At 43.3% G+C, this 27,941-nt stretch overlaps 2 protein-coding genes across 3 annotated transcripts; both read right to left on the bottom strand.

The window, feature by feature from the left end:
- Nucleotides 1-131: 131 nt before the first annotated feature.
- Nucleotides 132-10,312, bottom strand: LOC122054828 (probable plastid-lipid-associated protein 13, chloroplastic). The gene is made up of 7 exons (XM_042616260.1): nt 9,954-10,312; nt 4,159-4,280; nt 3,836-3,919; nt 3,502-3,598; nt 2,395-2,611; nt 875-927; nt 132-375 (listed from the first exon to the last, which is right to left on the bottom strand). The coding sequence occupies exons 1-7, from the start codon at nt 10,287-10,289 to the stop codon at nt 274-276; spliced, it is 1,011 nt and encodes a 336-aa protein (XP_042472194.1). The 5' UTR covers nt 10,290-10,312; the 3' UTR covers nt 132-273.
- Nucleotides 10,313-12,496: 2,184 nt separating this feature from the next.
- Nucleotides 12,497-17,123, bottom strand: LOC122054812 (zinc finger CCCH domain-containing protein 14-like). Of its 2 annotated transcripts, XM_042616252.1 has the most exons (4): nt 16,868-17,123; nt 16,615-16,794; nt 15,635-15,695; nt 12,497-13,547 (listed from the first exon to the last, which is right to left on the bottom strand). In XM_042616252.1, the coding sequence occupies exons 3-4, from the start codon at nt 15,691-15,693 to the stop codon at nt 12,791-12,793; spliced, it is 816 nt and encodes a 271-aa protein (XP_042472186.1). In that variant the 5' UTR covers nt 15,694-15,695; nt 16,615-16,794; nt 16,868-17,123; the 3' UTR covers nt 12,497-12,790. The 2 variants fall into 2 exon arrangements, with proteins under 2 accessions (XP_042472186.1, XP_042472178.1); XM_042616244.1 differs by lacking the exon at nt 16,615-16,794.
- Nucleotides 17,124-27,941: the final 10,818 nt, after the last annotated feature.

The following is a 27,941-nucleotide window of genomic DNA, read 5'->3' as shown; positions in this document are numbered from 1 at the left end:
TTAATTCCTTCCCTCTTTCTGCTCAAGTAAATAGGCATTAAAAAAAACTCTGGTGTTAATAGCCTTTCACATATGCAAAAACAAATTAAATGACACTGAGAATAGGAAACGTTAAGGAATGAGCAATCATCTCAAAGCAACATAAGAACCAGGTATTTTAGTTGTCTCAACAAAAAAATATATTTTAATATGCAATGTTTTTATTGTAGGAACATAACAGTTAGTGGTATTTTACATGGGGATGCCTTTGGCAGAAGTCTTTGAGCCAAGAATTCAACTTTCATACTCTGACATCACTGAATCTGACTGCGTCGATGCTGGAGAACCTTCCAGCCTCGTAAGAACATCAGGAGCTCCTGCAGAGTCTCTTATGATCTGAAGGCAAAGCAACAATATCAGTATTCAGTGTTTTCGGTAGCTAAAGCTGAATCTATTTAAAAGTTAACATTCAGCGTGAACACATTCGATCGGTGACTGCCAAACACGAAGACCTTAAGCACACCATATGCACGAGGTATTATCCGATTTAGTGATTAATTCATCAGAAGAATGCAATAGATTCTGAAGAAAAGTGTTCATCCAAATAGAGTGTAGTAATTGTTTATTTGAACTTGTAATTTACGAAGAAAAAAAAAACTTTGCCGTTACATTAATGAATACATGGTCTAAAATTTAAACTATATGAACAGTAATAAGCCACAATATATATAATCCAGCAATGAATACTCAATAAATTCACGGAGATGTCTCATTTTTTTTTTCAATAACTTGAATGTTTGCTAAAAAAAATAATAAAGAAAAAAAGCAACAAACCATCTTGAGGATTCCAAATGAGAAATGCTCTTGTGATTCACGGGCATGATATGTTACTTACCAATATTTCTTCATCCAAGTAGGAAATCATAAACATTCGCTGAAAAGTTCCACCTGATGAGATAAAAGGTTGATCTCAGCACTGGCAAGTTAAGCAAAACAGATAGCAAATTTGAAAAGGGAATAAATATTGGCTCATGAAGGGTTTTTCTTTTGATTGGCATATCGGAAGATTCATCAATGTACTGCAGAACTACTTAATTTGCAGAGGATAAAGTATTAAAGAGTCTTAAACAATATGTGTTTGCTAAAGTCAAAGCAAAACACAAGTTCCATTGGCATCAACTTAAAAGAATTATAAAAGCTCATTCTACATCCAGTAGTGCTTCAAATTGCTAAATGATGTTTTGACCTCACAAGTCTTCAGAATATCAAAAGGCATGGTTCACAAAATCATACATGAGATTGATGTTCTTCCAAAAAAAAAAATGACGCACAGAGGGAATGCTTAAGTGCCAATTGGAGTCCAAAGGCAACTCAGTTAAGATGCAATACTTATAAGATTATATTTAAAAATTTTGAAACAAAAATCAAGAATGTGAACATGATATAATTTGCTAATGATACCTCCTTTGAATTTTGGTGTCAAAATCTTAGATGCTACATTAAGTGTAATTCTCCACCTTACATTATGTTCTCCAAGAATAATCATCGAGGATACATTCTTCCATCTCTTCCTCTCTAGTATATAGGCATTCTAGGAAAGAAATGTGCTATCTTTACTGGTGTTTGGTAAAAAACTTGTACAATGTGAATCAGCCGAGAGTTAAACAATGCTATTTGCCTTTTCAAAATTCATGTAAGAACCCAAACAACCATGGATGAACATCATTAAGCAGTCAATGAATAGCTTGACTATTATGAAAAATGACATTGTTGTATGGGCAAGATCTTCAGTATTTATGAAAAAAAAATTGTAAATAACTTCCAAAGCATGATCAGGAAGATCTATGAGGCAATACAAGCAGTATATGCGTTAAAGTGTCCAACATCCATATTTAATTGAGGAAGGGAAACCATAGTGAAACCTATCTGATTGTTGGCCGCTAGCTAACCAAAAGGGGCCATGTGCTTGACACAGAAAATTCTATTTTACCTTCGTGTACTGTGGATGTGAAGAATTAGAAATGGGAAGACTAAAAAAAATACTAAAGTGATATTTAACAGAGGACTTTTGGTAAATAGGCCAATGAATTTGATCGAAGTTGATTAACTTCATCCCCAATCCTAGCATGGAGTTATTCCAAAACAATTGACCTGGCTGACTATAACAAAATGTGGGTAAGAAAACTAAGGTACAGGCCCACATAACATCCAATATTTCATGCATGAGAGTCCCAGTTAAAAAGGGCAGCCTGGTGCACGAAGCTCCCGTCATACGGGGTCCCGGAGAAGGATCCATGGTACACAACCTTACCCTGTATGAGAGTCCCAATTGCGGGACCAAATTAAGTATATTCTGACATTCATTCAAGACAAACCTAAATGCATGTAATTAACTTCTAATTCAACTGGAATTACTTAGTGGGATCTTCAGTCCGTTCGCAAAAGCATCTCTAATCGGCAGTGGGAGTTGCTCCAAAAAACCAGTTGCTTGTCCAAGAGGGCCTTTCAACTGTTCCGGTACAGTGTCTTGGCTAACTATTGGTGTATCCAGCACTGCCTCAACATACTCTTCTTTCATCCGCATAGGACCTTCTAATGACAATTTGGTGGCTAGAAAGAGCTTGCTTTCAATCTGCAGAAAATTGCAAATCAAGATCATTAGGAAAGCAAATGAATATTATGGCAAAATGTAAAATAGTAAAAATGCTCAAAAAGATCAAAAAGCAAGCAGAACCATAGCAAGTAAAACCTTCCATTCACATATGCTGTTGCTAGCTTTAAGAGTAATAAGCATTACATATTGCTTCTCTATGTTGGAAGTTAAAGATCATATGAAGATCTAAATGAAATTGGTCTTGCCATAACCAATGTCAACATGGCTATAAGAAACAACATTCCACAATACCAAAATAAACAGTGAACTTTAAGACAATATCCAGCAAGAAATGTATGAAGATATAATTTAACCACATTCTGCTAGGTGAAATCTGTCACCATGGCGGCCCCCCACCCCCACGATTGCCCCACACTATTGGAAGGGAGTAAATCAGAAAACCAAAACTAGCCATCACATGGGAGGATAATTCCTCGATCTTTGCTGGGATTCGACCCTTGCTCAATTATGCAAACCTACCATAACCAATTCGGCTATGCCCTAGGGGCAGATATAATTTGACCACAGGAGAGATGGCTAATGGATCAATTCCAAGAGTTGCTCTGATTCAAATCATGGATAAAATGAAGCACAAAAGCACAGAAAATCAGCTAAGCTGAACTTTTACTAACCAAAAAATGGAAACCAAGGAACTGGTTAGTTTGGTAAAGCCTAGATTGATGAATAATTAATTAGAAAACAGTTTCCTTGTTCAGACCATTCGATTGAAACTACAACTTGAAGTGGTCTATCTTTAAGTTTTGACTACATGAATAGAAGGAATATAAGATAGTGAATTCCTTGACCATGGACATATGCATGCCAAAAATTGAAATTCTTTAAACATGAAGATGTTTTATTGGGCTTACAGAGTTGAAAAACCTAAGATTTGCTGTGATATTTGAGTATCCATCCTTTAACAGCAAATCCAAGCCTAATAAATTGGCTAGAGTTGCAGGTGATCTCCTGAAAATATTAAATTTTGCATTAGCGTGTGTCCAACAATAATTATATTGTTATCAAAGACTATAACCATGTTATATAGCTACTATGCCTCTTGTCTATATGAACACAAACCAACTCAAAAAATTAGTGATAATAGTGAACCAGTGTGCATATATTCTTTCATCCACATACTAGGAAAATGGTTAGGCACCACTTACATAACCAGATGGATAATGTTACAAAGAAAGAGAATCTTACTCAAACACAAATTTTGCAGCAAGTGATGCAGGGCTTCCAGCACTAAACCACTCAAAGTTCCATCGACCATCCAAAAAGGGTGATCTGAAAAAAAAATGATGAGCAATAATGCAAAAAAAAATGTGAGGAAAACAAGTTATTCATTTATTAGATATAAGCTGATAAGAAATTTGATTTAATGTCTATAAACAAGAGAGATAGTTTATTGTGAGTCCTTTTTACCAACTGCTTCAGAAAATGGTAATTATTTTTGTTGATCCATTCCAAAAGCATAAAAACTGATCCTTGCAACTGTTGTAAACCCTCTTCACGAATAAACATACGTCGTAGGACGGGCAGTGGGATTTAGTCGCTCGAGACCAACTATTCGCTCATTTACATCAATCCGCTGCATCTCTGTTGTCTTCCCACCAATCAACGACTGGAAGCCACCAGCATCCCTGAACTGAAATTATAAACATAAATCAAGCAACCAAGATATTTTAAAGATGTCAAAATGTTAAAAAGCAAGAAAATATGTTAGCATGATAGGCAGTACTTAAAATGAGCAGAAAAACAAATGCAATTTTAGAACACAAAAACGATATGTCAGAATTAGAAAGCTGGTGAGAATCATAAAACTTCATATTGTCATTTAAAATTTTTAAGAGTCAAACTTTCCTACGCTAATCTCATCTAGGTAGTCAAGGGTGATTTTGCTGCTCTCAGTGTATAAACAAGCGAAGGGCAGCCCAGTGCATGAAGCTCCCACCAATACAAAGTCCTGGGAAAGGATCTATTATACGCAGTCTTACCTGCTTTGCAAGAAGTTGTTTCCATGACTCGAACCATGTAAAATACCATAACAAAATAATAATAAAATAATAAGATTTAATGGACGAATAACCTTAATGAAATTTTTAGAAATTTTCTGGGATTTAATCGGAGCTCGTATGACGAGTTTAAGGGGATGAATGTATAGGCTTGGGAAAAGTCTGTTTGGAATACCCAAGAATGGGAGTTGATTGAGGAATAAACTTAGGTTTTGATTTCCTAAACATAAGTTCAAAATTTATAAAAAACCTAATCCCGTGCCCTTCTCCATCCTTCTCCGCTCGATCCCCCTCTCCCTTCTCCCCTCTCGCGACGTCGAGCCACCACCGCCCTCTTCTTCACCTCTTCATCTTCCCTAACCGACGTGCTGCCTCCCGACATCTCGCTTCCTCTTCTCCCACGAGAACAAAACCATCGGCCAAGGAAAGCCCGAGTCCTCTCCCTCACGCGCTGCCTCTCGCGATTACTCATCGTGCTGGCCATCGATATCCGATGCTGATGAGTCCCGATCGCTGATCGCCGATCGCTCGACCTGTCGCAAGGATAGTTGTCGGCCCCTCTCCGATTTCCACTGCCATACTTTCCACTCGTGCCCCGCGGCTACGACCTTACCTGTTGTTGTCATCTTCACCCATGACCAGCCACTTGCTCTGGTCTCACTAGCTGCAGGCTCTCTGCTGCCTACTGTCGAAGAGGAAGAGAATTGGGGTAAGACATGTAGAGATATGATTTCCAATGCTTGTATGGGATGTTTGTGTTTGGACTGCAAGGTTGCAAACATAGTCCCACATTGAAAACACATGGGAAAGATCATGGGTTTATAAGAGAAAAGATATCTCCATTGGTATGAGGCCTTTTGGGTAGAGCCCAAGAGTAAAACCATGAGGGCTTAAGCCCCAAGTGGGCAATATCATGCCATTATGGAGATGTCTAAATCCCTTTTGGTCTCAACAATTGGTATCTGAGCTCAGACTGCCAGAAGGTTTAACCGTCGACTGTGCACAAGAGTTATGGTCTGATTAAGTCATGTGGGTACAATATTGACCTCGAACAAAGAAAGTGGAGGCTCCTATGTTTAGATCAAGAGGACCAGACACCAGGCAGGAAATCCTAGCTGTGGCTATGCAAGGAAGTCCTAGTAGGTCGGGTGGACCGAGGGGCAGGAAGACCTGGTGGGTCGAGGATCGGACGTGAGAAGCTTGTGATCCTTTGTTTGAGGGGGGGATTGTTGGAGCTGCAAGGTTGCAAACATAGTCTCATCTTGAAAATACATGGAAAAGATCATGGGTTTATAAGAGATAAAATATCTCCATTGATATGAGGATTTTTGGGTAGAGCCCGAGAGCAAAATCATGAGGGCTTAGGCCCAAAGTGAACAATATCATGCTATTGTGGAGATATGTAAATCCCTTTTGGTCCCAACAGTTTGTGCGTGGGTAAATTGTTCACAGTTGCTTTGGCCTTGTTCCCGGCAGCAATTCCTGGTAGCAACTTCATTATAGCTTCGGCCACCAAATTTGGCGTTGGGTTTCTGCAGCTGTGAAGCATCGGCCAAGATATCATCTCGGGTGAGTTTTTAGAATTTATGCTTAGCATAGGCCAATGAGATGGTGGATTGGCTAGAGTTATTTAATGTGTAACAAACTAATTTTGGACAGATTAAAGAGTTGGATTTGAATCTAATTTGGAATCTGTTAATTTGTTGATGATGGGCATGTGTTTTTATTTCCTGTCGAAATGGGATTAATTCATATAGGGATTAGCTGCGAAGGAAATGTTAGATCAATGAATGGAATTAAAATGTAGATTCCTAATTGAATTAGGATTAGGATTAACGACTTGGCTTATGATAGAACTTAGTAGCACTATATGTTCTGTGTTGCAGGATACTAGTAGGAGACATATCACGACGTGAAGTTTATTTCGGATACAATTTCCATTTTTGAGACAGGTATCTTTGATTTATCTCTTTTGATATTATCATTTTGATATGCGTAGTAGGTTATATCTAGTAGTAATGATTATGTTTATATATGCCTTGGTATGTCACTACTTGATACCCATAGTATGCCCTTATTGTTATCTGTTCTGTTTTATTGCTCATGTTCTCTTGATTCTTGCATTGTGTACTTACGTAGTGACATACAATGCATTACCGAATACAGGTCTAGCTACTAGATATACTTGGCATGTGTACCTAGTGTTATTACTTGGCATGCGTACCTAGTGTTATTACTTGGCATGCGTACCTAGTGTTATTTCTTGACATGTGTACCTAGGTTTATTACTTGGCACGTGTACCTAGGTTTATTATCTGGCATGTGTACCTAGATCATTGTTATGAACTCGGTTTTCCTTTTGGTACACATTATGAGGAGGTTGGTATTTTCAAGAGTTACATGCTTTAGTGTCATGCACCATTTTGCATGATTGCATGTTGAGCGATTGTCAGCTCCATTGTTATTGAGCACATCGCCAATTACATGATCTGCACACACAACCATTCATGGGTTAGTGGTATATCAGGCAAGGTGTGTGCAGTTTTGCTCTGTCAGGGCTCCACCGGTCGGCTATGGGTAGCGATGACTGCAGCGTGGTAGCGGACAGGGATCCCTCCTCTTGACTATGATACAGGGAGATGAGAGCTTAGGCTCCCCCACTATGTTTGGGGTAGGAGGATAGGTGTACTCTGACAACATCCTATCCACTCGGTCACTTAGGAGTAGTGATGGCAGAGTGCACCCACTCGACCTCACCATCGCGTGTAAGGTAGCTGACTGGCGTCAAGGGTGACCATGTTATTTGCATCATATGCATGGATTGCATTTATTGCTTGTGATTGCTGCCTTTTGGGTGCTGCATTTTGGTCATTGCATATGATTGACATGCATACAGGAGATATGAGGTATTTGGTCTGATGACCCTTATATCCGGATAGGAGGTCCTGGTGAATACAACTTCTCCCTTTGTTCAGTTTTCGCATTTCCTGTTATAGATCAGGAGACTGTACCACAAGATTATTACTGATAGATATATCTTATTATGCATGTCTACTTGATACCCGCTGAGTTCTTGAACTCACTCCGTTGATTATTCCTTTTTTAGGTTGAAGTCGTCAGGAAGTTCCAGTTGCTAGTCCCCACATCGTGTCGACATGGTTTTCTATTTCGGACTTGTGTTTCCTTGTTTTGTGAACTACAGACTTGTGATGTGTAGTTATTGAACTCGTGTATTTTATATCGAGTTTTTTGGTACCCTGCCCATGTTTTCCGCTGCGATGGTTTTCCGTTGTGGGTTGTGCTTTCCTTGTTGTAGTGGAGTAGGTTTTATTAAACTACGTGGTTGTGTAGTCAGTCAGAGGCTGTATTATTATAAACTGTGTGGAATGTTTATTTATTGTATTGTATATGTTCCGACCGTGTTGGTTGAGGATTGAGAGGCCCTAAGGGCTGTGTATTCAAGTTTCAGATTGTCACCAGTACAGGGGAGATGCTGTCGAAATTTCACCGACAGGGACTACAGCAACTTTATCGTTGCGCCAAAGTTGGGTAGAAATAAAAAAATAATTTGGAGTGCATCACCACTACATCCTTTTCATTAGTTATCAATGGTGGCACATTTGATTATTTTAGAGGAGCTCGAGGGTTGTGACAAAGAGGTCCACTATCACCTTATCTGTTCGGGATCTGCATTGAATTACTCGAGAGGATGTTGTAGCAACACAACCAGACGATTTCAAATTTCATCCAAAATGTGTGCATCAACTCACTGGCTTCCTTTCCACATGTGTTTGACGAGGAAGTAGGGCTTCATGTTAACCACATGAAGTCCAACATATATACGGCTGGGGTTGACGATTAGATGCACAGTCGACTTCTGTTCGGCTTCCAAGAGGACACCATGCCGTTTCAATACCTTAGGGTTCCTCTGGCGGCAAAGAGACTTAGGATGTCGGACTTTAATCCACTATTGGATTCACTGATCTAGAGGATTAACTCATGGCCACAAAAGACTTTATCCTATGCAGGGAAGGTGCAACTCATCAGTTTAGTCTTGGAGGAGGTGGAGTGCTTCTGGTTGTCAATCCTTCCGCTGTCGCATGGTGATATTGATTGTATTTGCAACATTTGCCGCGCCTTCATGTGGACTTTTAAGCATCCACTTGTATCATGAATGGAGATGTGCAAACCCAAGGAGGAAGGGGGCTTGGATTCCACAACTTGAAGGCATGGAACATGGTGCTCTTGGGTAGATTCATCCTACCTACCTGAGCAGATATCTAGACTGGGCAGGATGCACACTCAGATTCCTCTATGATCAAGCATCTCTTGTAGAAATCTTATATTGGCAAATGCTGGCATGCTGGTTTGTGCAGGGTGATGATGGGGCAATGTAGGCATATTATGACTTCTTCAAATGGCCTAGCCGCAAGAAGCCATGGACAAGTACAATGCTGAAGATGCAGCCAAGCCATGTAGTTACCCTTTGTATGTTGATGTGGTGGAGGCTTCCCATGAGATATAGCAGGATTACCTCGAGGACCAACGGTGCACTTTTTGTGGATAGGAGGAGGAGACACAAGAGCATCTATTTTTCAGATGCCCCCCTATTGAAGAGCTGTGGAAGCGGATTAGAGCTTGCCTGCATATGCATCATGAGATGTCCACTTGTCAACGGATGCTCCGAGTCTTCAGGCAACATTACTGAGGGACGAAGGCCAGACGCCTAGCCATAACATCCATGATATACCATGTGTGGATGACTATGAATCCTAGTTTTTTTGGGTGAGGGACAGTTGGATGGAGAGAGGATTTTTAGGAGTGTACAAGTACATATATTCAATTTTTGGATATCTATTCTGTTTAGGTGTACAAGTAAATATATACCAATTTTTGGATATCTATTCTGATTTGATACTACATCAACCATAAGTAGGATGATGATCATCACTGTACATTTTGCCTCATGATATATACTTTTACTTATCCAAATAAATAAATAACTGAAATTTTCATAAGAAGCTTCAAAAAGAATGGAACTATTTTACCCAGGTTAATCCCATTCGGTAAAAATCCAATCCGAATTCAAACTTCGTACTGTAGAAACAAACATCTCATGGAAATCAAATCCTGAAATTTCATACTGAACTACTACGGGAACAAAGTGTTCAACAAGCTCAATCCCATTCCAGTTTTTTTTTTAAAAAAAAAACATAATTATTTTATGGTGTAGAAACCGAGCAAGCGTCTGACATATCCTTCTACAGATATTTGTGAAGCGTACAAAAAGGAAGGAAAGGACTCACGGCTAGGAGAAGCGATTCCTTAGCAGAGAGGCGCTCCATCTCCCTAGCGTAAGCTGCAGACGGGCCCTGGAAAGTTTGTTGCTGCACCATGGCCCGAAACCCCCCGGTCGCAAGGCGACACCGGCGGACAGCGAGTCGGTTCGATCGGCGGATCTTCTGCGGCGCCGGAGCCATAGGAAGATAGTGGGAACGGGAGTGGGAGATCCCAGGGATGAAGGAGGTAGCCATCAACGATGAATGATCGGAGATGGACGAGGTGTTGGAGTAGCGAGACGAAATCGAAGCCCTAGAAGCGAAGCGAGAGCTTCGTAGCGATGTGGAGGATGTCGTCCACATTTCCGTCCAAGGTCAAACTTGTCAATGTAGATATACACATAGGTAAATTATGCTTTTTATATTGGGCCAGATCCTCTAACCGAATGAACCGTTTTAACTGTGGCCAGATTATGATATTCGGCGGTAATTAGTTATGATTTTATATTTATAGTTGTTAAGTTATAGTGTGGGTTGGATGATCGAAAATTATTCAAAGGTTATCGGCATGATCAGATCATAATTATAAATAATCGATCTCTTTATTCACTTTTTTATTTTGGATCTATAATAATAATAATAATAATTTTTAAAATATATTTATACTTTTTAGACTATTTTGTTCTTTATTTTTATATTTAAAATTATATAGCATTAAAAACATAAAAAGATGGGAGGAATTTACATATTAATTCAAAAATAAATGGAAAATAGGATTTTTCAGGGATGGATATAAATAGTTTGTCTCATGTATTAAAATCTATAAAGAAATTAACAATAAAATGATGCAAATGTCTTCTAATGCATTAAAAACCTTACTTTACCCTGCTCTCTTCTCCCCTCGCCTCTCCTCTTTCCTCACCTGATGCACTCCTTTTGCGTGTGATATTTACTCATCGCCTGTTCTCCTTTTCCCCCATCAAGTAGAGAACAGTTACTGCTGGTGTCTCCTCACTATCGGTGTCTCCTCTTCGAGCACAAGTATTGTGGTAAAAGGCGAAACGCTCGCCCCCAGCACTCCCGTCGTACCCGACTCAAGACCATCACGAAGGAGGTAAATCACAGTATCCGAGCGAGCATGTGACGGACAAGGTGTAATCAGAGTCGTACCTGTGTTCAACAGGGCCTGAAGCGCATACTAAAAAATTATCCTTTTGCTACGATAAATAATAATAAAGTTCAATTTACAAATAACATATATACTAAATATATAAAAAAAATAAAAAAATATATTACATCAATAAAAAAATTAATAAATATTTAAAATAATTATATAAACACTACTTGTCTAATTATTTTAGAGATAAAAATATTTATCAAATCTACATAATTCAATTGTCGAACTCTATCTTTATCAATCGATAACATTGATAGCTCATTTAGTGTATCCTATAACACTGATACTAATGCAGTGGTGGTAGGCAGTAGCAAGATGACAAGTAGTAACTACCATGCAATTAGGTCGTAGTTTGCACAAGCGACTGAGGTAGCGTGTGACAGCCCCATGCTACGCAATTAAGTCACGTGAGCAAAGACCAACCACCAGCTTGCGTCGAGCGAGATAGCCACTGCGAGAATCGACGCGATTAGGTCGCACAAACGATTCTTGTTGCATGATTAGGTTACAATTAGTGTCACGTGTTGCAAGACGAAGAAGATGGTCGAAGAAGAAGATTATGACTACCTCTTGTTCCGTGGATTCGTGCCTTGGTAGAAAGAACGCCGAAGAAGAAATCGCGTGCAAAGAGGAGCAACACCGGAGAAGCAATTGCGTGCAAAGAAGAGTCATACGTCGGTGTATGCCTCGGAGCCGTGAGAATAGGTTTAACGACCATTTAGGTTCCATGTCTCTCATTTTTTTTAATATAATTAAAAAAAATGGACCGTTCATTGGGCTGGGCCCTGAGGCGGTTGTCTCTCTGGCCTCATGGAAGTTACGGCTCTGGGTGTAATACGAGAATAGGAGTGTCTACTCTACTGTTGATGCCCCTCTTCTCCATCAAACAGTTGGAGAACAATAGATGATGACATCTCCTTACAACTGGCATTGCCTCCTCGAGCACGCTCTCACCATCATGAATCACCTCCCTTGTTGTTGTCCGTCAAGAGAACTTTAGGCTTTAGCCATCTTCTTCTACTCTACTCAATGGTGGCAATCAGAAGAAATTTTATTTGCCTTCACCTTCCTCTTTCTTACACTTCAATTTTGAGCGTACGAAATTAAGGCTTATCCTTCCCCTCCCTCTTCCTCCCAAACAGGGGATAAGTGTGACGATAAAAAAAATCAGATGAGCTCCCATACAGCAACAATTCGAAACTCGCACAGAGAACAGAATCTCATACACCGAATCTCATACACCTCTCAAACCACTTTGTGATGTTGAATCATCCACCAAATCCATCCATTAATGAAAAAAAATATATGTGACCGAATAATTTACCTTCAAAATTAATTGATTCAAAAGAATTGAATAGTTAATTAACAAAAAATAAAAATTAAAGAAACAACGGACTAAGAAAAGCCTGCTTTATTAATTTGACTAGCACATGGATTAAACTTGTCAGCCCCAAGAACAGGGATTCAAGAAGAACAAAATGTGGCAGCCTTGAATACTAAGAAACTGAGTTGACTACCACAGATTAAACTTGTCAGCACCAAGCACCAGTAAAATAGACAACAACAAAACGTAGCAGTTTTAAATAACAGTGGAATAGTCATCGGAGGCATAGATGTTGAATGACCCTAACTCGGTATCCAATATCCAGAAACAAAATGCTCAGAACTACATGGGTCAAAAGTAATCTCATGCAGGTGTCTTGCGAAGCTCATTTTCCCCGTGTGCAAAATGGCACCGGTCGCCGAAAGTGCAAGACCCTTTTGTAAAGTTGTCACAGATTTTGGTTTTGAAGTTGCTTCCTGGGCCAGCCGGGGCAGAAGGAGCTGGATTCCTGAGTGGCAGTTTAGCACTAGCAGAGATGCTGACAATTAGCTCTCTTACCATAGCACTAGCCTGGTTAATTTGATCAAAGGTGCCTTCCATCTCAATGTTTTTTAGGTTTGTGTCTGACTCATGGTCGCGTATCGATAGCTTGGCACCAGTCAAACGGCATATCTGCTTCGTGTTGACTCCACCCTTCCCGATGATCGCACCGGCAAGGGATGCATCCACACTGATCTTTGCAGTAGCAGAGGCACCGAAGCTAGCAGCAGGATCTACACCAGGGGGCACGGGGTCAAACCTTGCCCCAAGTCTTCCCCCCATGGGAGGGGGTGCTGCAATTGGAGCATCTTTGGATGATAGCTTGCCAAGCTCCCGTTCACCATGGGCAAAATGGCACCTTTCCCCAAATTTGCAGCCTTCAGCAGTGTTATATTTGTTGCACATGCGAGTCTTTACAATGGGCGAAGCACCATTGTGGAAGGGTGGAGGAGCCACTGGGTTCCATGCAGCGGGTGCCAGAGCAGGGTTGCCTAGGTTCGTCAACTGTTGCACGGCCTGAAGGCCACCAGGAAAATAATGCAGAAAATGACAACCCTCTCCATATGGACAACCAGAAGTGCTGCAGAGTAGTCATTCACAGATTAAGAAAATGCTTGCATATCAATAAAATTAAATTCATTCTTAAAAGAAATAATAACTGAAGCAATAACTTGAACTCAATCGAATGAGCTGCTCAAAGTAGTTCTACAAATACATGAACTCCAAGCAAGGTCACTATTGAAAACTAAGAACTAAAAAAACTATGAATATATATATATATATAGAGAGAGAGAGAGAGAGAACCCTACACACCAAATTTGGGTGTCATTCCTGGGCAACCCCTTGCAGCCAAAACACTAAGCGCCCGGAATGAGGGTAGCCCAGGAACAGCGCCCAAATTGGTTGAGGGTAACATTTCATTATATATATAGACACACACGCACACGCATGCATATACACATTTTATTTAATCTACAAAACTAATTCTACTTTATCTGCTTAATCCAATTTGCTCATACTAAAAAACTATTAAGTGATAAATGAATGGGAGAACAACCACTACTGATGCCAACTCTTAATGGAAAAATTACCATCCAATGTAAGAAGCAGAAAACTAGAAACAAGCCGGCAGACAACTTTTCACAAAGCCCTTGAGTGTCCAAATGGGATTGAATAATTTAGTATATGGATCCTCACACATTATTTGACGAATGTAATATGATTTTCCATATACATGCAAAGTAGTTTTCACCACCAGCTTTTATTTGTTTAAGAACTTAAGTATTCACTTAAATGAGAAAAGTAACTAAGAAGACAGTAACACCTCAGTGATTTTCACATATTCACTTTTAAATTACAATTTGAAAAAAAAAAATCAGGGAAAGAATTTACACCTCTATGCCAACTGGTCGCTACACAAACAATCAGTGAAGAAATCAAATATCTCTATTCTCTGAGTAGTAAAAACATTTAAGCAAAGCAATGCTTTATACTCCATTAAGGACTAGCGGAAGCTTACAGCTATTATTATTAAGAGCATTGTGATACAGAGTAGCCATAGTATGCAGAGCCACAAAGTTAAAAGAACCTTCTGCATGAGCATTTTACAAAGGTAAACCTATTATGCACTCCAAGTCTGAGCTTAGATCGGTGATTGTACATTCCTATGTTCAGTGGCTAAAAGCGATGACAATTCTTTTGCAAGCATAATTCATTTTAAGAAAATGATGTCTGCATCTACTATAAAAATTGCATAAGGGAACCAAAGCAAGTAAAAGGAATAAGAATGCAGTCCAGTTATTTCCGTAAAGATTTACTACATATTTCAAACCACACTGTTCATGAGTTTCATCTGGTCAAATTGAACAATATTTTGCCTGCTTTAACCAGCAAAGAGGTCGTAGTTGTTATGCTTTGAAAAAATATCAGAACTAGCTATCTTTACAAAAAGAGGCACAGACAATCAGGATTACTTTCTTATACTTTATCCTACTAAATGCAAGACAGGTAGAATGACTTAAGAGACACATTCTGTATGGACATACAATCAAACTTCTAATCAGAATCATAGGTCAGACTATCAGCACAACAGTAAGATTGATAATAGTAGATGGTAGAAACTCAAAAAGTGACTATTACTTGATTGCTAATAAGAAATATAAAGCATTAGCACCACTACTTTAAGGTTATAAATAGTTAATATTCAGTTATTTTGGTTTAAATACAAACCTTTAAATTGACATCTTAAGACAATATAGCAAAATCATCATTTGTTAAGAAAAAACTGCTGCATAGAGATTAAGGAATAATCCAATAAAAGTAATCATAGAGCATAGAAATCAGAATGATTAAAGTAAATAATTTAAAATGGGTAAAAATTTAAAGTTAAAAACATGTTAAAAAATCACAAAATTGGCTTCATTTGTAGTTGCAACAGATTTGCACATTGCTTCAGAATTTAGGTGACCAAAGTATTCTTGCAATAACCAATTTACATTACTCAGTACCATTAACTTGCTTAGAGAACATAAACCTGTATCACAATCTTAAAATAACTGTTGGATTAGCACTAAATAATTAGTTCATGAAGCAAATAAATTTAATTGCTATATAAGTTACAATAAAACAATTCCATGTTGTAGATTTTAGATAAGTTAAGATTAGAACCTGAAAAACTTGGTGCATGGCTTGGATTTGCCTCCTATACCAGGTTGAAAGGAGTCCATTTCTGTATGAAATTGATTATGTGTCCTCAGTTAAGTTCTGATCATTTACTAGTCTTTATTTCAAATATAGATTTGATAGATTAACATATGACTTAAGGCATATAAACAAGTAGGTCAAGAGAGAAGTAGGGCAAGAGGTTTTAATAAACATGAAAGCTTTAAATACAAATATGCAGAGTAGATTGAATGTTTTAAAATTTTGAAGCAAGTTTTATCACTGACATTTATACCTGAGTGTCACGCTTTAGCATACACTAGTTTCATTAATGCCATATTAATTGGGTGTCTCATGTTTGATAGGACCTTCATGGATTAAGAAGCATTAAGATATTACATTTTTAAATGGTGAAGTTGAACAAAGCTCATAATTTTAGGAGACAAATCTTAAAATCCCAAAATTTCAAAATTCCAGACAAAGTTTAACTTCAAAGATCATAATGATATCTACAGAAAGACAAAGATTGTGAAACCTATCCGAATAAATATACATATTAATGCATGCATTTCTCATCTCATCCACGTTTTCTAATTGGAATTAAAGAAGGAACAGAGGGCAACGAATTTAAATTATGGAATCGCCTTAATGAATAAAACCAATGTAAAAATACCATGCTACTTACGTTATAATTTGTAAGTTCCCAAATAAAAATGCATTCGCTTGTAACTACTCATTCTCTGATAAAGAAAATTATGAATTACAAGCATTCGTAAGAAATAGACGTTTAGTTTATCAATCACATCTTCAGCAATAAATAATCGCTCGCATCTTTATTTTTTCAAAAAACAAAAAAATAATCGTTCACATCGAAAAAAAACATGCTGAAAATGTGCTTTGATTCGGTAAACACTATATATTGCATAAATCATCAAAGACAAAAAACAATTGAGAACGCTGATAAAAATTAGGAATTCAGGAATTGCCTCATTCAAGTGAGCTAGACAATATGATATCTGTAGAACAAGGAGCATAAGATGGACTGGAGAAAAAAGCACCATTTCTACATATAAAATGAATAATAGAAGAAAACGGAAAAAATAATCATGAATCGGCCAAATCAAGGCGCCTTTATAATGGTACAAGGCAACGTCAATCCCAGTACTCTGTTGAGAAATATAAACGCTCATCAAACTCGTTGAGAAAGCATGAGAGGACACATAAATCAAGGAAATTTACCTTTATTCCGCTTCGATCCAACGCCATTTCCATTGGCGGCATCCGGCCTCCCTCTCTTGCGAGACGCATCCATAGAGACAACGAGTGGATGAAAATCACGAGACGGAGAGAATCAGAATGCTCGCAGTGAGAAGGAATATAGAGAAGGACAGGAATCGGCCGAAACCCTAACTAGGGTTTGCGCGAGAGCAGAACGGCGGTGCCTCCCTACAAAGCAAACGAGATAGAGAGAGAAGGGACTGAAAGTGCAAGACAGCTGGGCACGATGAGGCTTATTTATAGCATAAGTTCGGATCGTCAGATCGGAATCTGATTCAGATCATGAGGTATTAATGCCGCGCCGCTTTCCGATTATTAAAAAATAAACTGCGCAGAGATTGGACGCCACGTGGAGAGTTGTCGACAAATTAATTAATTACTTAGTTAATTAAAATCAATTTAATTAGATGATTAATTAATCAGTTTAATTGATTTTATAATAAATTTAATACGTTAGATAAAATGATTTGATAACATTTATAGATTAATTATTAAATTGGTTACTTTTATTAATATATTTGGTTGTATTTAGTTATTAAGGGGGTGCTTAGTAGGATGGAATGAGAGTAAGGAATAGGAAAAGGATTGAAAGTGGGTGTTTGATTTGGGAGATTAGTGGTGGGTCCTATGGATTCATTACCCTAAATATGGGAATGAGTCATTCCCTAGTAAAAAGAGGAGAATAAAAAAGCTCCCATTTCCATTCCCTATTTCTATCAATCCCATTCTTATTCTTATTCCATTCCCTATTTTAATATTTCATTTTATTATAGTAATCATCATCATCATCGGAACGCCAATACTAGTCACAGGTCACTTGTAGTTTCCCAGACCCCATGCCACCATCAGTCGCTGCCTGTTTCCGAAAACTACCGCTAGATCAGTAATCAATATGTAATTGAATGTATTTTGATTAGTTAATTAGTTAGTGAATTAAGACCAATTTAATTAATTAGATGATTAAATACTAATTAATATATTGATATAAGTAATACTTAGTTTAATCGATGAGATAAAATGATTGATGACATATAGATTAGATTATTAAATTAATTATTTTTATTTATATACTTGGTAACGTTTAGTTATTATTGTTTCAATATTAGCAACATATGATTTTGTGTCGTTGTATCTGATTTACCATTAAGAGGTATTTCTTTATTACTAGATGATAGTAATTTCTATATTTAATTCACTTTAATATAGAAAACTTAGTAATAAATGATAGTAATTTCTATATTTAATTCACTTTAATATAGAAAACTTAGGGAATGAAGAAAAGAAAAACTATTAACTTATTTTTGTAAAGCAAAAAAGTATACATCAATAAGTTAAGAGAATTTTTCATTCAATATTGATATATTAAATTTTAAGTGATCAACAATCTAACAAATCTCCTATTATTGATATTAATGTCAGTTCTCTTGAACCTGATCCAACATTACGTACTCTGATATGAAAATATCTTATTAATCAAAAAGATGAAATTAGATGAGTTTATTTTAAGATGGGGTCTGATCCTGTCCGAATTGTTGAACCAACGGACGCTGGGCACGTGGCGCTCTCCTAGTCGATGATGTAAGTCTCCGTCTGGTCGCACGAACCTCCGGCGATCCTGCACAGAAGTCGGGCCGGGAAGGGGTTCCCGACGATGACCCTCCGACGCTCAAGTCAGGCAAGCAAACAGTGAAGGAGTGGCTCCCAAAATATTAGAACGCGTACCTCCGGCGAAGTATAAAGCTCCTTATATAGAGTGGTGAAAAAGCTCACGCACACCTACCGAGGCAAACACGTGTCCTTAGCCCATACCTCGGTATGTGTTTGTCAGAGAGCTTACCTGACACCATACTGCTACAGTCCCGGCATGTCCTCGATGGGACAACAAAACACCTCGTCGCCAGACTTGGAGTATGGCCTAGCCATAAGACTTGACAGCTGTCATAAATGTTCCTTGTCCTTCTCTACCTACCACATGCCAGGGCGTCCGTCCGGCCGGCTAGACGGGGAGTCCGTCCGGCCGGCACTCATCTTACAACGGCCGGACGACACTCACATCCGCCCGGCCTTCCGTATGCATAGGCATGCTGGGGAGATCTTCGGTAAGGTGCTATGTAGGGACTGCTAGCAGTATGTTACCTTGTCTTCGGCCAAGCATGACTTCCGCTCGGCCCTTCCTTACTGTTCAACTGAGCGCCGGAACCCCAACTCTTGTCGGGACGCCTTTTGCCATCGGTTATTCATCGGTCGGCCAGCCGGGAGGTCGACCCATCCTTCTCCGGTTAGCCGCCCGGTCCGCCCTTCTCCGGTCGACCACCTGGTCTTGTGAATTCCACGTGGCGTTGACCCCTCAAAATGGGGGTCCCCTGCTCTATCCGCCGGATCACTTGCCTCCCCCTCAAGTCTAGTCCAAGGAGGCGAAGTCCGACTGACTGGACTGCCGATCTGACTGAGTAACGGCCACTACACTAGTCCGCTCGGCCAGGCATAGAGATGCTCATCCGATCGGCGGTGTCTTGCTCGTGCCTTGTATTCCCTTGGAATCCCTACCCAATCCTTTCCTTTACTGCCAATCACGTGCGCTGCGTGCGGTAAGGAGCGCTCATTAAATGTAACCTGTATCCTGCTGACACGTGGCGACCCTGCTTTTGTCAGCGTATGGCGGTGGTGTTACCTCTGATGGGACAGTCGCCGTTTGAAATGAACGGCTGGATGATGACCTCGTTCTTCACGACCTGAATCGGACGGCTAAGGTCGCGCGAGGCTAACGTTATAAATCTCGCGGCCACTTCTCTCCGCCGCCTTCTTGTTTCATCGACCTTCGTCCTTCCGCTGTTCTTTCTGCTCCGGCGACCTCGCGTTTCCGTTCCCCGACGACCCCGAAGCCCCTTTCGATCCTCCCTTTTGCTCGTAAGCCTTCTTTTTCCTCGCTCCTTCCTTCTTTTTTCTGTTACTTGTCCCCTTCAAATCTACCATCTTGTTCGAACTTTTCTTTTCGCCTCGAATTTCTTACTGCTTTTCGCCCATGACTAGTACTTCCCAGTCGACCGCCGGCACTCCTGGTCTTTGGTACACGACCATGGAGAGCCGGTTTGACGAGGAGGACGCGCTGCGCCTCGCTCGGACTTATGACATCCCTTCAGACCACCACATAGTATTAGCCACCCCCGCTGATCGGCCTCATGAACCGCCGGCCGACACCGTTCTTTTCTTCCGAGACCAATTTTTGGCCGGACTACGCTTTCCACCCCATAAGTTTTCTTGCAAGTTTGCAATTATTTTCGCATCCCGCTCGGCCAACTAGTTCCGAACTCCATTAGGCTGCTGAGCGGGGTGGTAGTTCTCTTTAAATTGAACAACATCCCATTAGACCCCAAAGTGTTCCATTACTTCTACTACCCCAAGCAGGCCGAGTGGGGAACTTTTGTTTTTCAATCTAGGATAGGTTTCGTTCTTTTTGATAACATGTCGAGCTCCAACAAACACTGGAAGGAGCACTTTTTCTATGTGCGTTTTCCCGAGCCACCGGCCTTTCGTATCAAATGGCAAACGGCGATGCCAGCGCAACCGGAACTCGGCAAGTTCAGGGGCGATCCGGCCTACCTTCATGCAGCCGACCGGCTGGTCGGTCAACGCTATCACATTGACAAGCTGCTCCTTCCGGGAGTACTGTATATATTCGGCTTGTCTTCTACCCCAGCCGATCTGCCTTGCAGCATGAGTAAGTTCCCTTATCTTCCCGTTTGTTTTGTTCTAACTGATTTATTTTTTGCTTCTGCAGCTGAAGTCATGTGGCGCGCCAAGGCTACCGAGCGGTTGAAACTGCGAGTCGCCGAGATCGAGGTGGCAAAGAATAGGGAGGTCGCCGAGCGGGGCTCGGCTTCAGCTGATCCGGTCAGCGAAGAGGGTGAGGGGACTCAAACTGACCCCGAAGCCTTAGACGCTCCTGCTTCTCACGACGAGGCCGCGGGCGACATAGAACCCTCTGCTCAAGTCGAGGTAGAGGGTCGTTCGGCCGACGACGTTCCTCTGGCAACTCGGAAGCGCAAACAGCCGGAGCCAACATCTCAACCAACTCCATCTAATGAACCGCAATCCGAGCGGGGCGATGAAGCTCCGGTGTTATCCGGGACGGTCTCTATAGAGAGTACCCCGACGCCACTCGGCTCTCCAAGGGCTACCTCTGAGGTGCCGCCCTCTAGTCCTCCCCGAACCCTGCGGCGTCTTAGGCGATTGGGCGACCGTCCTTCTTCCTCCACCGGTGAGCCGTCCGGTAAGGCCGCTGCTTCGAAGGGTGATCCGAGCGGCCCAAAGTTGATAAAAACCGTCCTGCGCCTCCCGTCGGAAGAATACATGGCGGCCGCTGATCGACCGATGGTCCCCGAGCAGCAAATCACACTCACGGGTCCCCTCGCCAAAGCTTGGGAGGATGCTCGTCTCCGAATCTCCATGATGACTCCTGGTCAGCTCGGCGACAGCAATCTACAACAGGCGACCGGGGTATGTTGTTTTACTTTGTTGGTTATTTTGGATCGAGCTTCTAACTTGCTCATATCCGTTCGCAGAACTGGGTGGAGCAGATTGTCATCAGCAATCGCCTAGCCGAACTGGAGGACGAGCTGAAGAAGCTCAAGGCCGCGGGGGACAGCAGACAATCGACGACCGCTCTGGAGAAGGCCAAAAGGTTGTTGGAAGCCGAACGGGGTAAATCCTCCGGCTTGACAAGCGAAGTGGCCCGCCTCGAAGCCTTGGTCAAGCAGCGGGACAAGGAAGTAAAGACCGCGACCACCCGGAAGCTTAAAGCCATCGAGGACATAGACCTGCTGAAGGTGGAGAACCGGGGACTAGAGCAGCACGTCAAGGAGTTGGACGCCTCGCTGACTGCCGAACGGGAGGGCCACTCAGCCGACCAGGCTAAAGCAGAGGGGGTTATGAAGGACCTTCAAGATGCCCTTGACGCTTCCAAGGCTACTCTTAAAGAGTATCAAGATGGGGAGCCCGATCGTTTGGCGGAGGCGCGCAAAGCATACGTCCGCTCGGATGAATTTGCCGAAAAGTTCAGCGATAAGCCGTCCTTAACTTTTGAAGAAGCGATCAAAGTGGCCGTTGAATATCTGAAGAGCAAAGGCCACATACCTGCCGAGCTGTTCGTCCCCCCCGAAGATTTAGCGGTCATGATGGGCTCCATCCCCGATTCTCTCTTTAATTTTGGCGATAGTGAATGAGGGGTTTGTAAAACTTCTTTCAAGTTTGTTGTTTTTTGTATGCCCGCCGTTCGAGGCGAAGACTATTGTTATCAATCTTGTCTATTCACCGTTTGGTGTAAATGAATTCTCTTTCTTTGTTATTGGCTTGCTCGACCAATATCCAATCCTTAACTTTTTGTGCTGATCCTTTTTTTTTTTGTTGCGCTAATTGCGTTTTCTAAAGAAGCCGCTCGGCCATACGATGGTTTCCTTCTCACTTTTACAGCTGGCTTGCCCACGGGTCGGCCCTTTCAACCGAGGACCAGGCAGAGAGCCATCCGTCCGGCGACCCTATAGGCTCCGGTTGCTCGCCTTTTTAACGTCGAATCTTACCGTCCGAACTCAACTATCTTCCAATAGGAGGGTTTATAGACGCCGCTTCGTCTCTCGATTTTTAACGTCGGGACTCGACGGTCTTCTGCTCGGCGGTTTATAGACGCCGGCTCGTCTCTCGATTTTTAACGTCGGAGCTCGACGGTCTTCCGCTCGGGAGTTTATAGACGCCGGCTCGTTTCTCGATTTTTAACGTCGGATCTCGACGGTCTTCCGCTCGGCGGTTTATAGACGCCGACTCGTCTCTCGATTTTTAACGTCGGAGCTCGACGGTCTTCCGCTCGGCGGTTTATAGACGCCGGCTCGTCTCTCGATTTTTAACGTCGGAGCTCGATGGTCTTCCGCTCGGCGGTTTATAGACGCCGGCTCGTCTCTCGATTTTTAACGTCGGGGCTCGACGGTCTTCTGCTCGGTGGTTTATAGACGCCGGCTCGTCTCTCAATTTTTAACGTCGGGGCTCGACGGTCTTCTGCTCGGTGGTTTATAGACGCCGGCTCGTCTCTCAATTTTTAACGTCGGAGCTCGACGGTCTTCCGCTCGGGAGTTTATAGACGCCGGCTCGTCTCTCGATTTTTAATGTCGGAGCTCGACGGTCTTCCGCTCGGAAGTTTATAGACGTCAGCTCGTCTCTCGATTTTTAACGTCGGAGCTCGACGGTCTTCTACTCGGCGGTTTATAGATGCCGGCTCGTCTCTCGATTTTTAACGTCGGAGCTCGACGGCCTCGAAGGCTAACTTTAACACGGTCGCTCGGCGAACATATCAGCCATCCTTTAAATCATTTTTGCCTCCTGCATTACAAGAACATGGGCAACTAGGATATACAAAAAAATGAGTTACATCCGTGCACCTTTCACGCAGCTCGATAAGGCTGGAGATGATTAGCGCTCCACGGTCGGTCCAGCTGGCGCCCGTCTTCATCCTCCAAATAATAAGCGCCCGAGCGGAGCTTTTCGATAACCTTGAAGGGGCCCGCCCAAGGAGCCTCCAGCTTGCCAACGTCGCCGACCGGCTTGACTTTCTTCCAAACAAGGTCGCCGACCTGGAATGATCTGGGGATTACACGCCTGTTGTAGTTTTGCTTCATCAGTTGACGGTACGCCATCAGCCGGACGGACGCCTTGGCTCGCTCTTCATCAACCAAATCCAGCTCCATGTTCCTCCGCTCGGCGTTGCCCTCATCATAATTCTGGATCCGGACGGATTCGATACCGACTTCGACAGGAATCACCGCTTCGCCGCCGTATACCAGATGGAAAGGCGTGATACCGGTTCCTTCCTTCGGGGTCGTTCGGATGGCCCATAGGACGCCCGACACTTCATCTACCCAGCTTCCTCCCAAGTGGTCGAGCCGAGCGCGCAGAATACTAAGAATTTCCCGATTGGCTACTTCGGCTTGATCGTTGCTTTGGGAATAGGCCATAGACGTGAAGTGTTGCTCGATGCCATAGCTTTTGCACCAATTTTCGAGCAGCTTCCCTGTGAATTGCCGCCCGTTGTCGGAAACCAGTCGGCGAGGGATGCCGAACCGACAAATGATGTGCTGCCAGATGAACTTTTTAACCATCTGCTCGGTGATCTTAGCTAGCGGCTCGGCCTCCACCCACTTGGAAAAATAATCGACCGCCACTAGCAGAAATTTCCGCTGCCCGATCGCCATAGGAAACGGACCCACGATATCCATTCCCCACTGGTCGAACGGACAGGATACAGTAGCTGCCTTCATTTCCTCCGCCGGTCGGTGGGAGAAGTTATGATACTTCTGGCAAGAAAGACACGTCGACACGGTCCGAGCGGCGTCTGCTTGTAAGGTTGGCCAGAAGTATCCGGCCAGCAGGATCTTCTTAGCCAGCGATCGTCCGCCCGGATGTCCTCCGCATGATCCTTGATGTACTTCTTGGAGGATGTAAGCTGAGTCTTCCGAGCTCACGCATTTCAACAGCGGGCGAGAGAAAGCCTTCTTATAGAGCTGATCACCGATGAGTGTGAACCAACCGGCTCTCCTCCTTAACAGCTGGGCTTCATTCCGATCAGACGGTGTGGCGCCCGAGTGCAAAAACTCCGTAATGGGTGTTCTCTAGTCGCTCGGAAACGTGAGACCTTCCATCCGATCGACGTGCGCCACCAAAGATACTTGCTCAATTGGCTGCTGGATGGCGACCGGCGTTATTGAGCTTGCAAGTTTGGCTAACTCATCGGCCGCTTGATTCTCTGCTCGGGGTATCTTGTGGATAATAACCTCTTGGAAATCAGCCTTGAGTTTTTCAAAGGCTTCGGCATAGAGTTTGAGCCGAGCGTTGTTAATCTCAAAGGTACCTGTGAGCTGCTGAGCGGCCAACTGAGAGTCTGAATGTAACATCACCTGCCTGGCCCCCACATGCCGGGCGGCCTGTAAGCCGGCTATAAGGGCTTCATACTCTGCCTCATTATTCGTAGCTCTGTAGTCAAGCCAGACGGATAGATGCATCTTCTCTTCTTGGGGAGACAGCAATAATACACCAATACCACTTCCGAGCTGAGTGGACGATCCGTCCACAAATATCTTCCACATGGCTTCGGGCTCTGGCCTTTGTACTTCGGTGACAAAATCTGCCAAGGACTGCGCTTTTATCGTCGAGCGGGGTTGATATTGAATGTCGAATTCGCTCAACTCTGTAGTCCATTTGATGAGCCGTCCGGACGCTTCTGGATTTAACAAAACTCTTCCCAGTGGACTATTCGTCCGTACGATGATGGTGTGGGCCAAGAAATATGGTCGAAGGCGCCGAGCGGCTAGGACCAGAGCAAAAGCCAACTTCTCGAGCCCGGTGTAGCGAGATTCAGCATCTTTTAAAATGTGGCTCAGAAAATATACAGACTCTTCTCCACTCGCTCTCACTAGTGCCGAGCCGACTGCTTGCTCGGTTGAAGACAAGTAGATATAAAGCGGCTCACCCGCAGCTGGCTTGGCTAGTACCGGAAGAGAATTCAAATATGTCTTCAAATCTTCGAACGCCCGATCGCATTCTTTGTCCCAATGAACTTGGTGGCTTTGCGCAAGATTTTGAAGAAAGACAGGCTCCGGTCGGCGGTTTTGGAGATGAACCTGGACAGAGCAGTTATCCGACCGGTCAAGCGCTGCACTTCCCTCAGATTTCTTGGAGGCGGCATGTCTTGTAGGACTTTCACTTTGCTAGGATTTGCTTCGATATCCCGCTCGGTCACTATGTAACCCAAGAAACGCCCTCCTTTTGCTCCGAACAGGCACTTCTGAGGGTTTAGTTTGACTCCATACTTTCGTAGCGTTCGGAAAGTTTCCTCCATGTCTTCGAAGAGATCAGCCGCTCGGACGGACTTGATGAGAATGTCGTCTACGTACACTTCCAGATTTCGCCCGATCTGCTCTCTGAATACTTTGTTCATCAAGCGTTGATAAGTGGCTCCCGCGTTCTTCAGTCTGAACGGCATCACATTATAGCAATATGTGCCATCGGCGGTGACGAAGCTAACCTTTTCTTGATCTTCACGGGCGAGCGGCACTTGATGATAACCTTGGTAAGCGTCGAGCATACATATCAATTCGCAGCCGGCCGTAGAGTCCACCAGCTGATCGATCCGAGGCAGAGGATAAAAGTCTTTCGGGCAAGCTTTGTTGAGATCCCAAAAATCTATGCATACTCTCCACTTGTTGCCCGGCTTGGAGACTAATACTACGTTCGCCAGCCAGCTTGGGAACTGAACCTCGCGTATATGGCCGGCCTCCAGAAGCTTCTCAACCTCCGCCCGGATGATGGCATTCTGTTCAGCGCTGAAATCCCTTTTTCTCTGCTTCACTGGCCGAGCGTCCGGTCGGACATGTAGCTCGTGCTGCGCTATGCTCGCCGAGATTCCGGGCAGCTCGTGCGTCGACCAGACGAAGACATCACAGTTTTTCTGGAGGCATTTGATCACTTCCTCTTTCTGGTTGACCTCCAGATCGGACGCAATGAAGGTCGTGGCCTCCGATCGGGTCGGATGAATCTGCACTTCCTCTTTTTATTCATAAATCAAAGAGGATGGCTTTTCAGTGATAGCGTTTACCTCGATCCGGGGCGCCTTCCGAGCGGAATTGGCTTCTGCTCGGACCATCTCGACGTAGCATCGCTGAGCGGCTAGTTGATCCCCCCGTACTTCACCCACTTTGTCCTCCACGGGGAACTTGATCTTCTGGTGGAAGGTGGAGACGGCCGCTCGGAACTCGCTGAGCGCCGGTCGTCCCAAAATGACGTTGTATGATGAGGGAGAATCGACCACCACGAAGTTTGTTGTCCGCGTCCTCCTGAGTGGCACTTCTCCTAGAGAGATGGCCAGCCGGATTTGTCCGACCGGCAGGACTTCATTGCCCGTAAACCCGTAGAGGGGGGTTGTCATGGGCAGCAACTCGGCTCGGTCAATTTGTAGTTGATCGAACGCCTTTTTAAATATGATGTTGACCGAGCTTCCTGTGTCAATAAATACGCGGTGAATAGTGTAGTTGGCTATTATCGCTTTGATGAGCAGAGCGTCGTCGTGGGGCACTTCAACTCCTTCCAAGTCCCCGGGCCCGAAACTAATTTCGGGTCCGCTCGCCCGCTCTTGGCTGCAGCCGACTGCATGAATCTGGAGCTGTCGAATACTTGCCTTTCTGGCTCGGTTAGAATCTCCTCCGGTCGGACCGCCAGCTATGATGTTGATCTCGCCTCGGGAAATGTTGCTTCTATTCTCTTCCTCTCGGGCGGACGCCCTAGGTCGCTCTCTAGACATCCGGGGATTGTCTTCGTGTCTCGGTGTATGATGCCGCTCGGGAGTCTGCCTTTGCCGCCTATCGGGTATTGTCCGCTCGGCTACGCGGGGCCTCTGTCGCCTGTCGGATGATGGTGATCTATGGCCGCCACTCCGAGGGAAGGGATGAGCAATCAAGGGAAGGCTTCGACAATCCCTAGTGTTATGCGTGTCCGTGCGGTGGAATGAACAAAACATGGGAGTCCATTTCTTCTTTGGCTTGGGTCGCTCGGCTGCTACTTCTTGCACGTGGGACCTCACATGGGGGGAGTGGGTTGCTTCGGCCTTCGGTCCTCTTGGCGTTGATGAGCGGTGTGAGGCTTCCGCTCGGCAAAGGGAGCCCGATCAGTTGGAGTTTCCTTTCTTCGAGCCGCTTGGGCTTCCTCCACGTTGATGTACTCGTTGGCTCGGTGTAGCATATGGTCGTAGTCTCAGGGCGGCTTTCGAACGAGCGAGCGGAAGAAGTCCCCGTCCATGAGGCCTTGTGTAAATGCGTTCATCATTGTCTCTGAGGTGGCCGTTGGAATGTCCATGGCCACCTGATTGAACCGCTGGATATAAGCTCTGAGCGGCTCTCTTGGCTCTTGTTTGATGGCGAACAGGCTCACGCTAGTTTTCTGATAGCGCCGATTGCTTGCGAAGTGGTGGAGGAAGGCTGTTCGGAAGTCTTTGAAGCTTGTG

The sequence above is a fragment of the Zingiber officinale genome, chromosome 1B (assembly GCF_018446385.1).
Source record: "Zingiber officinale cultivar Zhangliang chromosome 1B, Zo_v1.1, whole genome shotgun sequence".
In the NCBI taxonomy this organism is placed as follows: Eukaryota; Viridiplantae; Streptophyta; class Magnoliopsida; order Zingiberales; family Zingiberaceae; genus Zingiber; species Zingiber officinale.
Note: the sequence above shows the minus strand (reverse complement) of the source record. Positions and strands in the feature narration are given on the sequence as shown.

Bases quoted from the DNA above. Each gene is read 5' to 3' on its own strand.
- LOC122054828 (XM_042616260.1), bottom strand. From the start codon at position 10,289: ATGTGGACGACATCCTCCACATCGCTACGAAGCTCTCGCTTCGCTTCT. The intron at 3,920-4,158 runs GTATGTTTATTC...TTTTTTTTTCAG, and splicing joins CCCACTGCCCGTCCTACGAC to ATCACCCTTTTTGGATGGTC. The intron at 928-2,394 runs GTAATTCCAGTT...TTATCTCATCAG, and splicing joins CGGACTGAAGATCCCACTAA to GTGGAACTTTTCAGCGAATG.
- LOC122054812 (XM_042616244.1), bottom strand. From the start codon at position 16,940: ATGGATGCGTCTCGCAAGAGAGGGAGGCCGGATGCCGCCAATGGAAAT. The intron at 15,696-16,867 runs GTAAATTTCCTT...AATTTCATACAG, and splicing joins TGGATCGAAGCGGAATAAAG to AAATGGACTCCTTTCAACCT. The intron at 13,548-15,634 runs GTTCTAATCTTA...ACTACTCTGCAG, and splicing joins CCATGCACCAAGTTTTTCAG to CACTTCTGGTTGTCCATATG.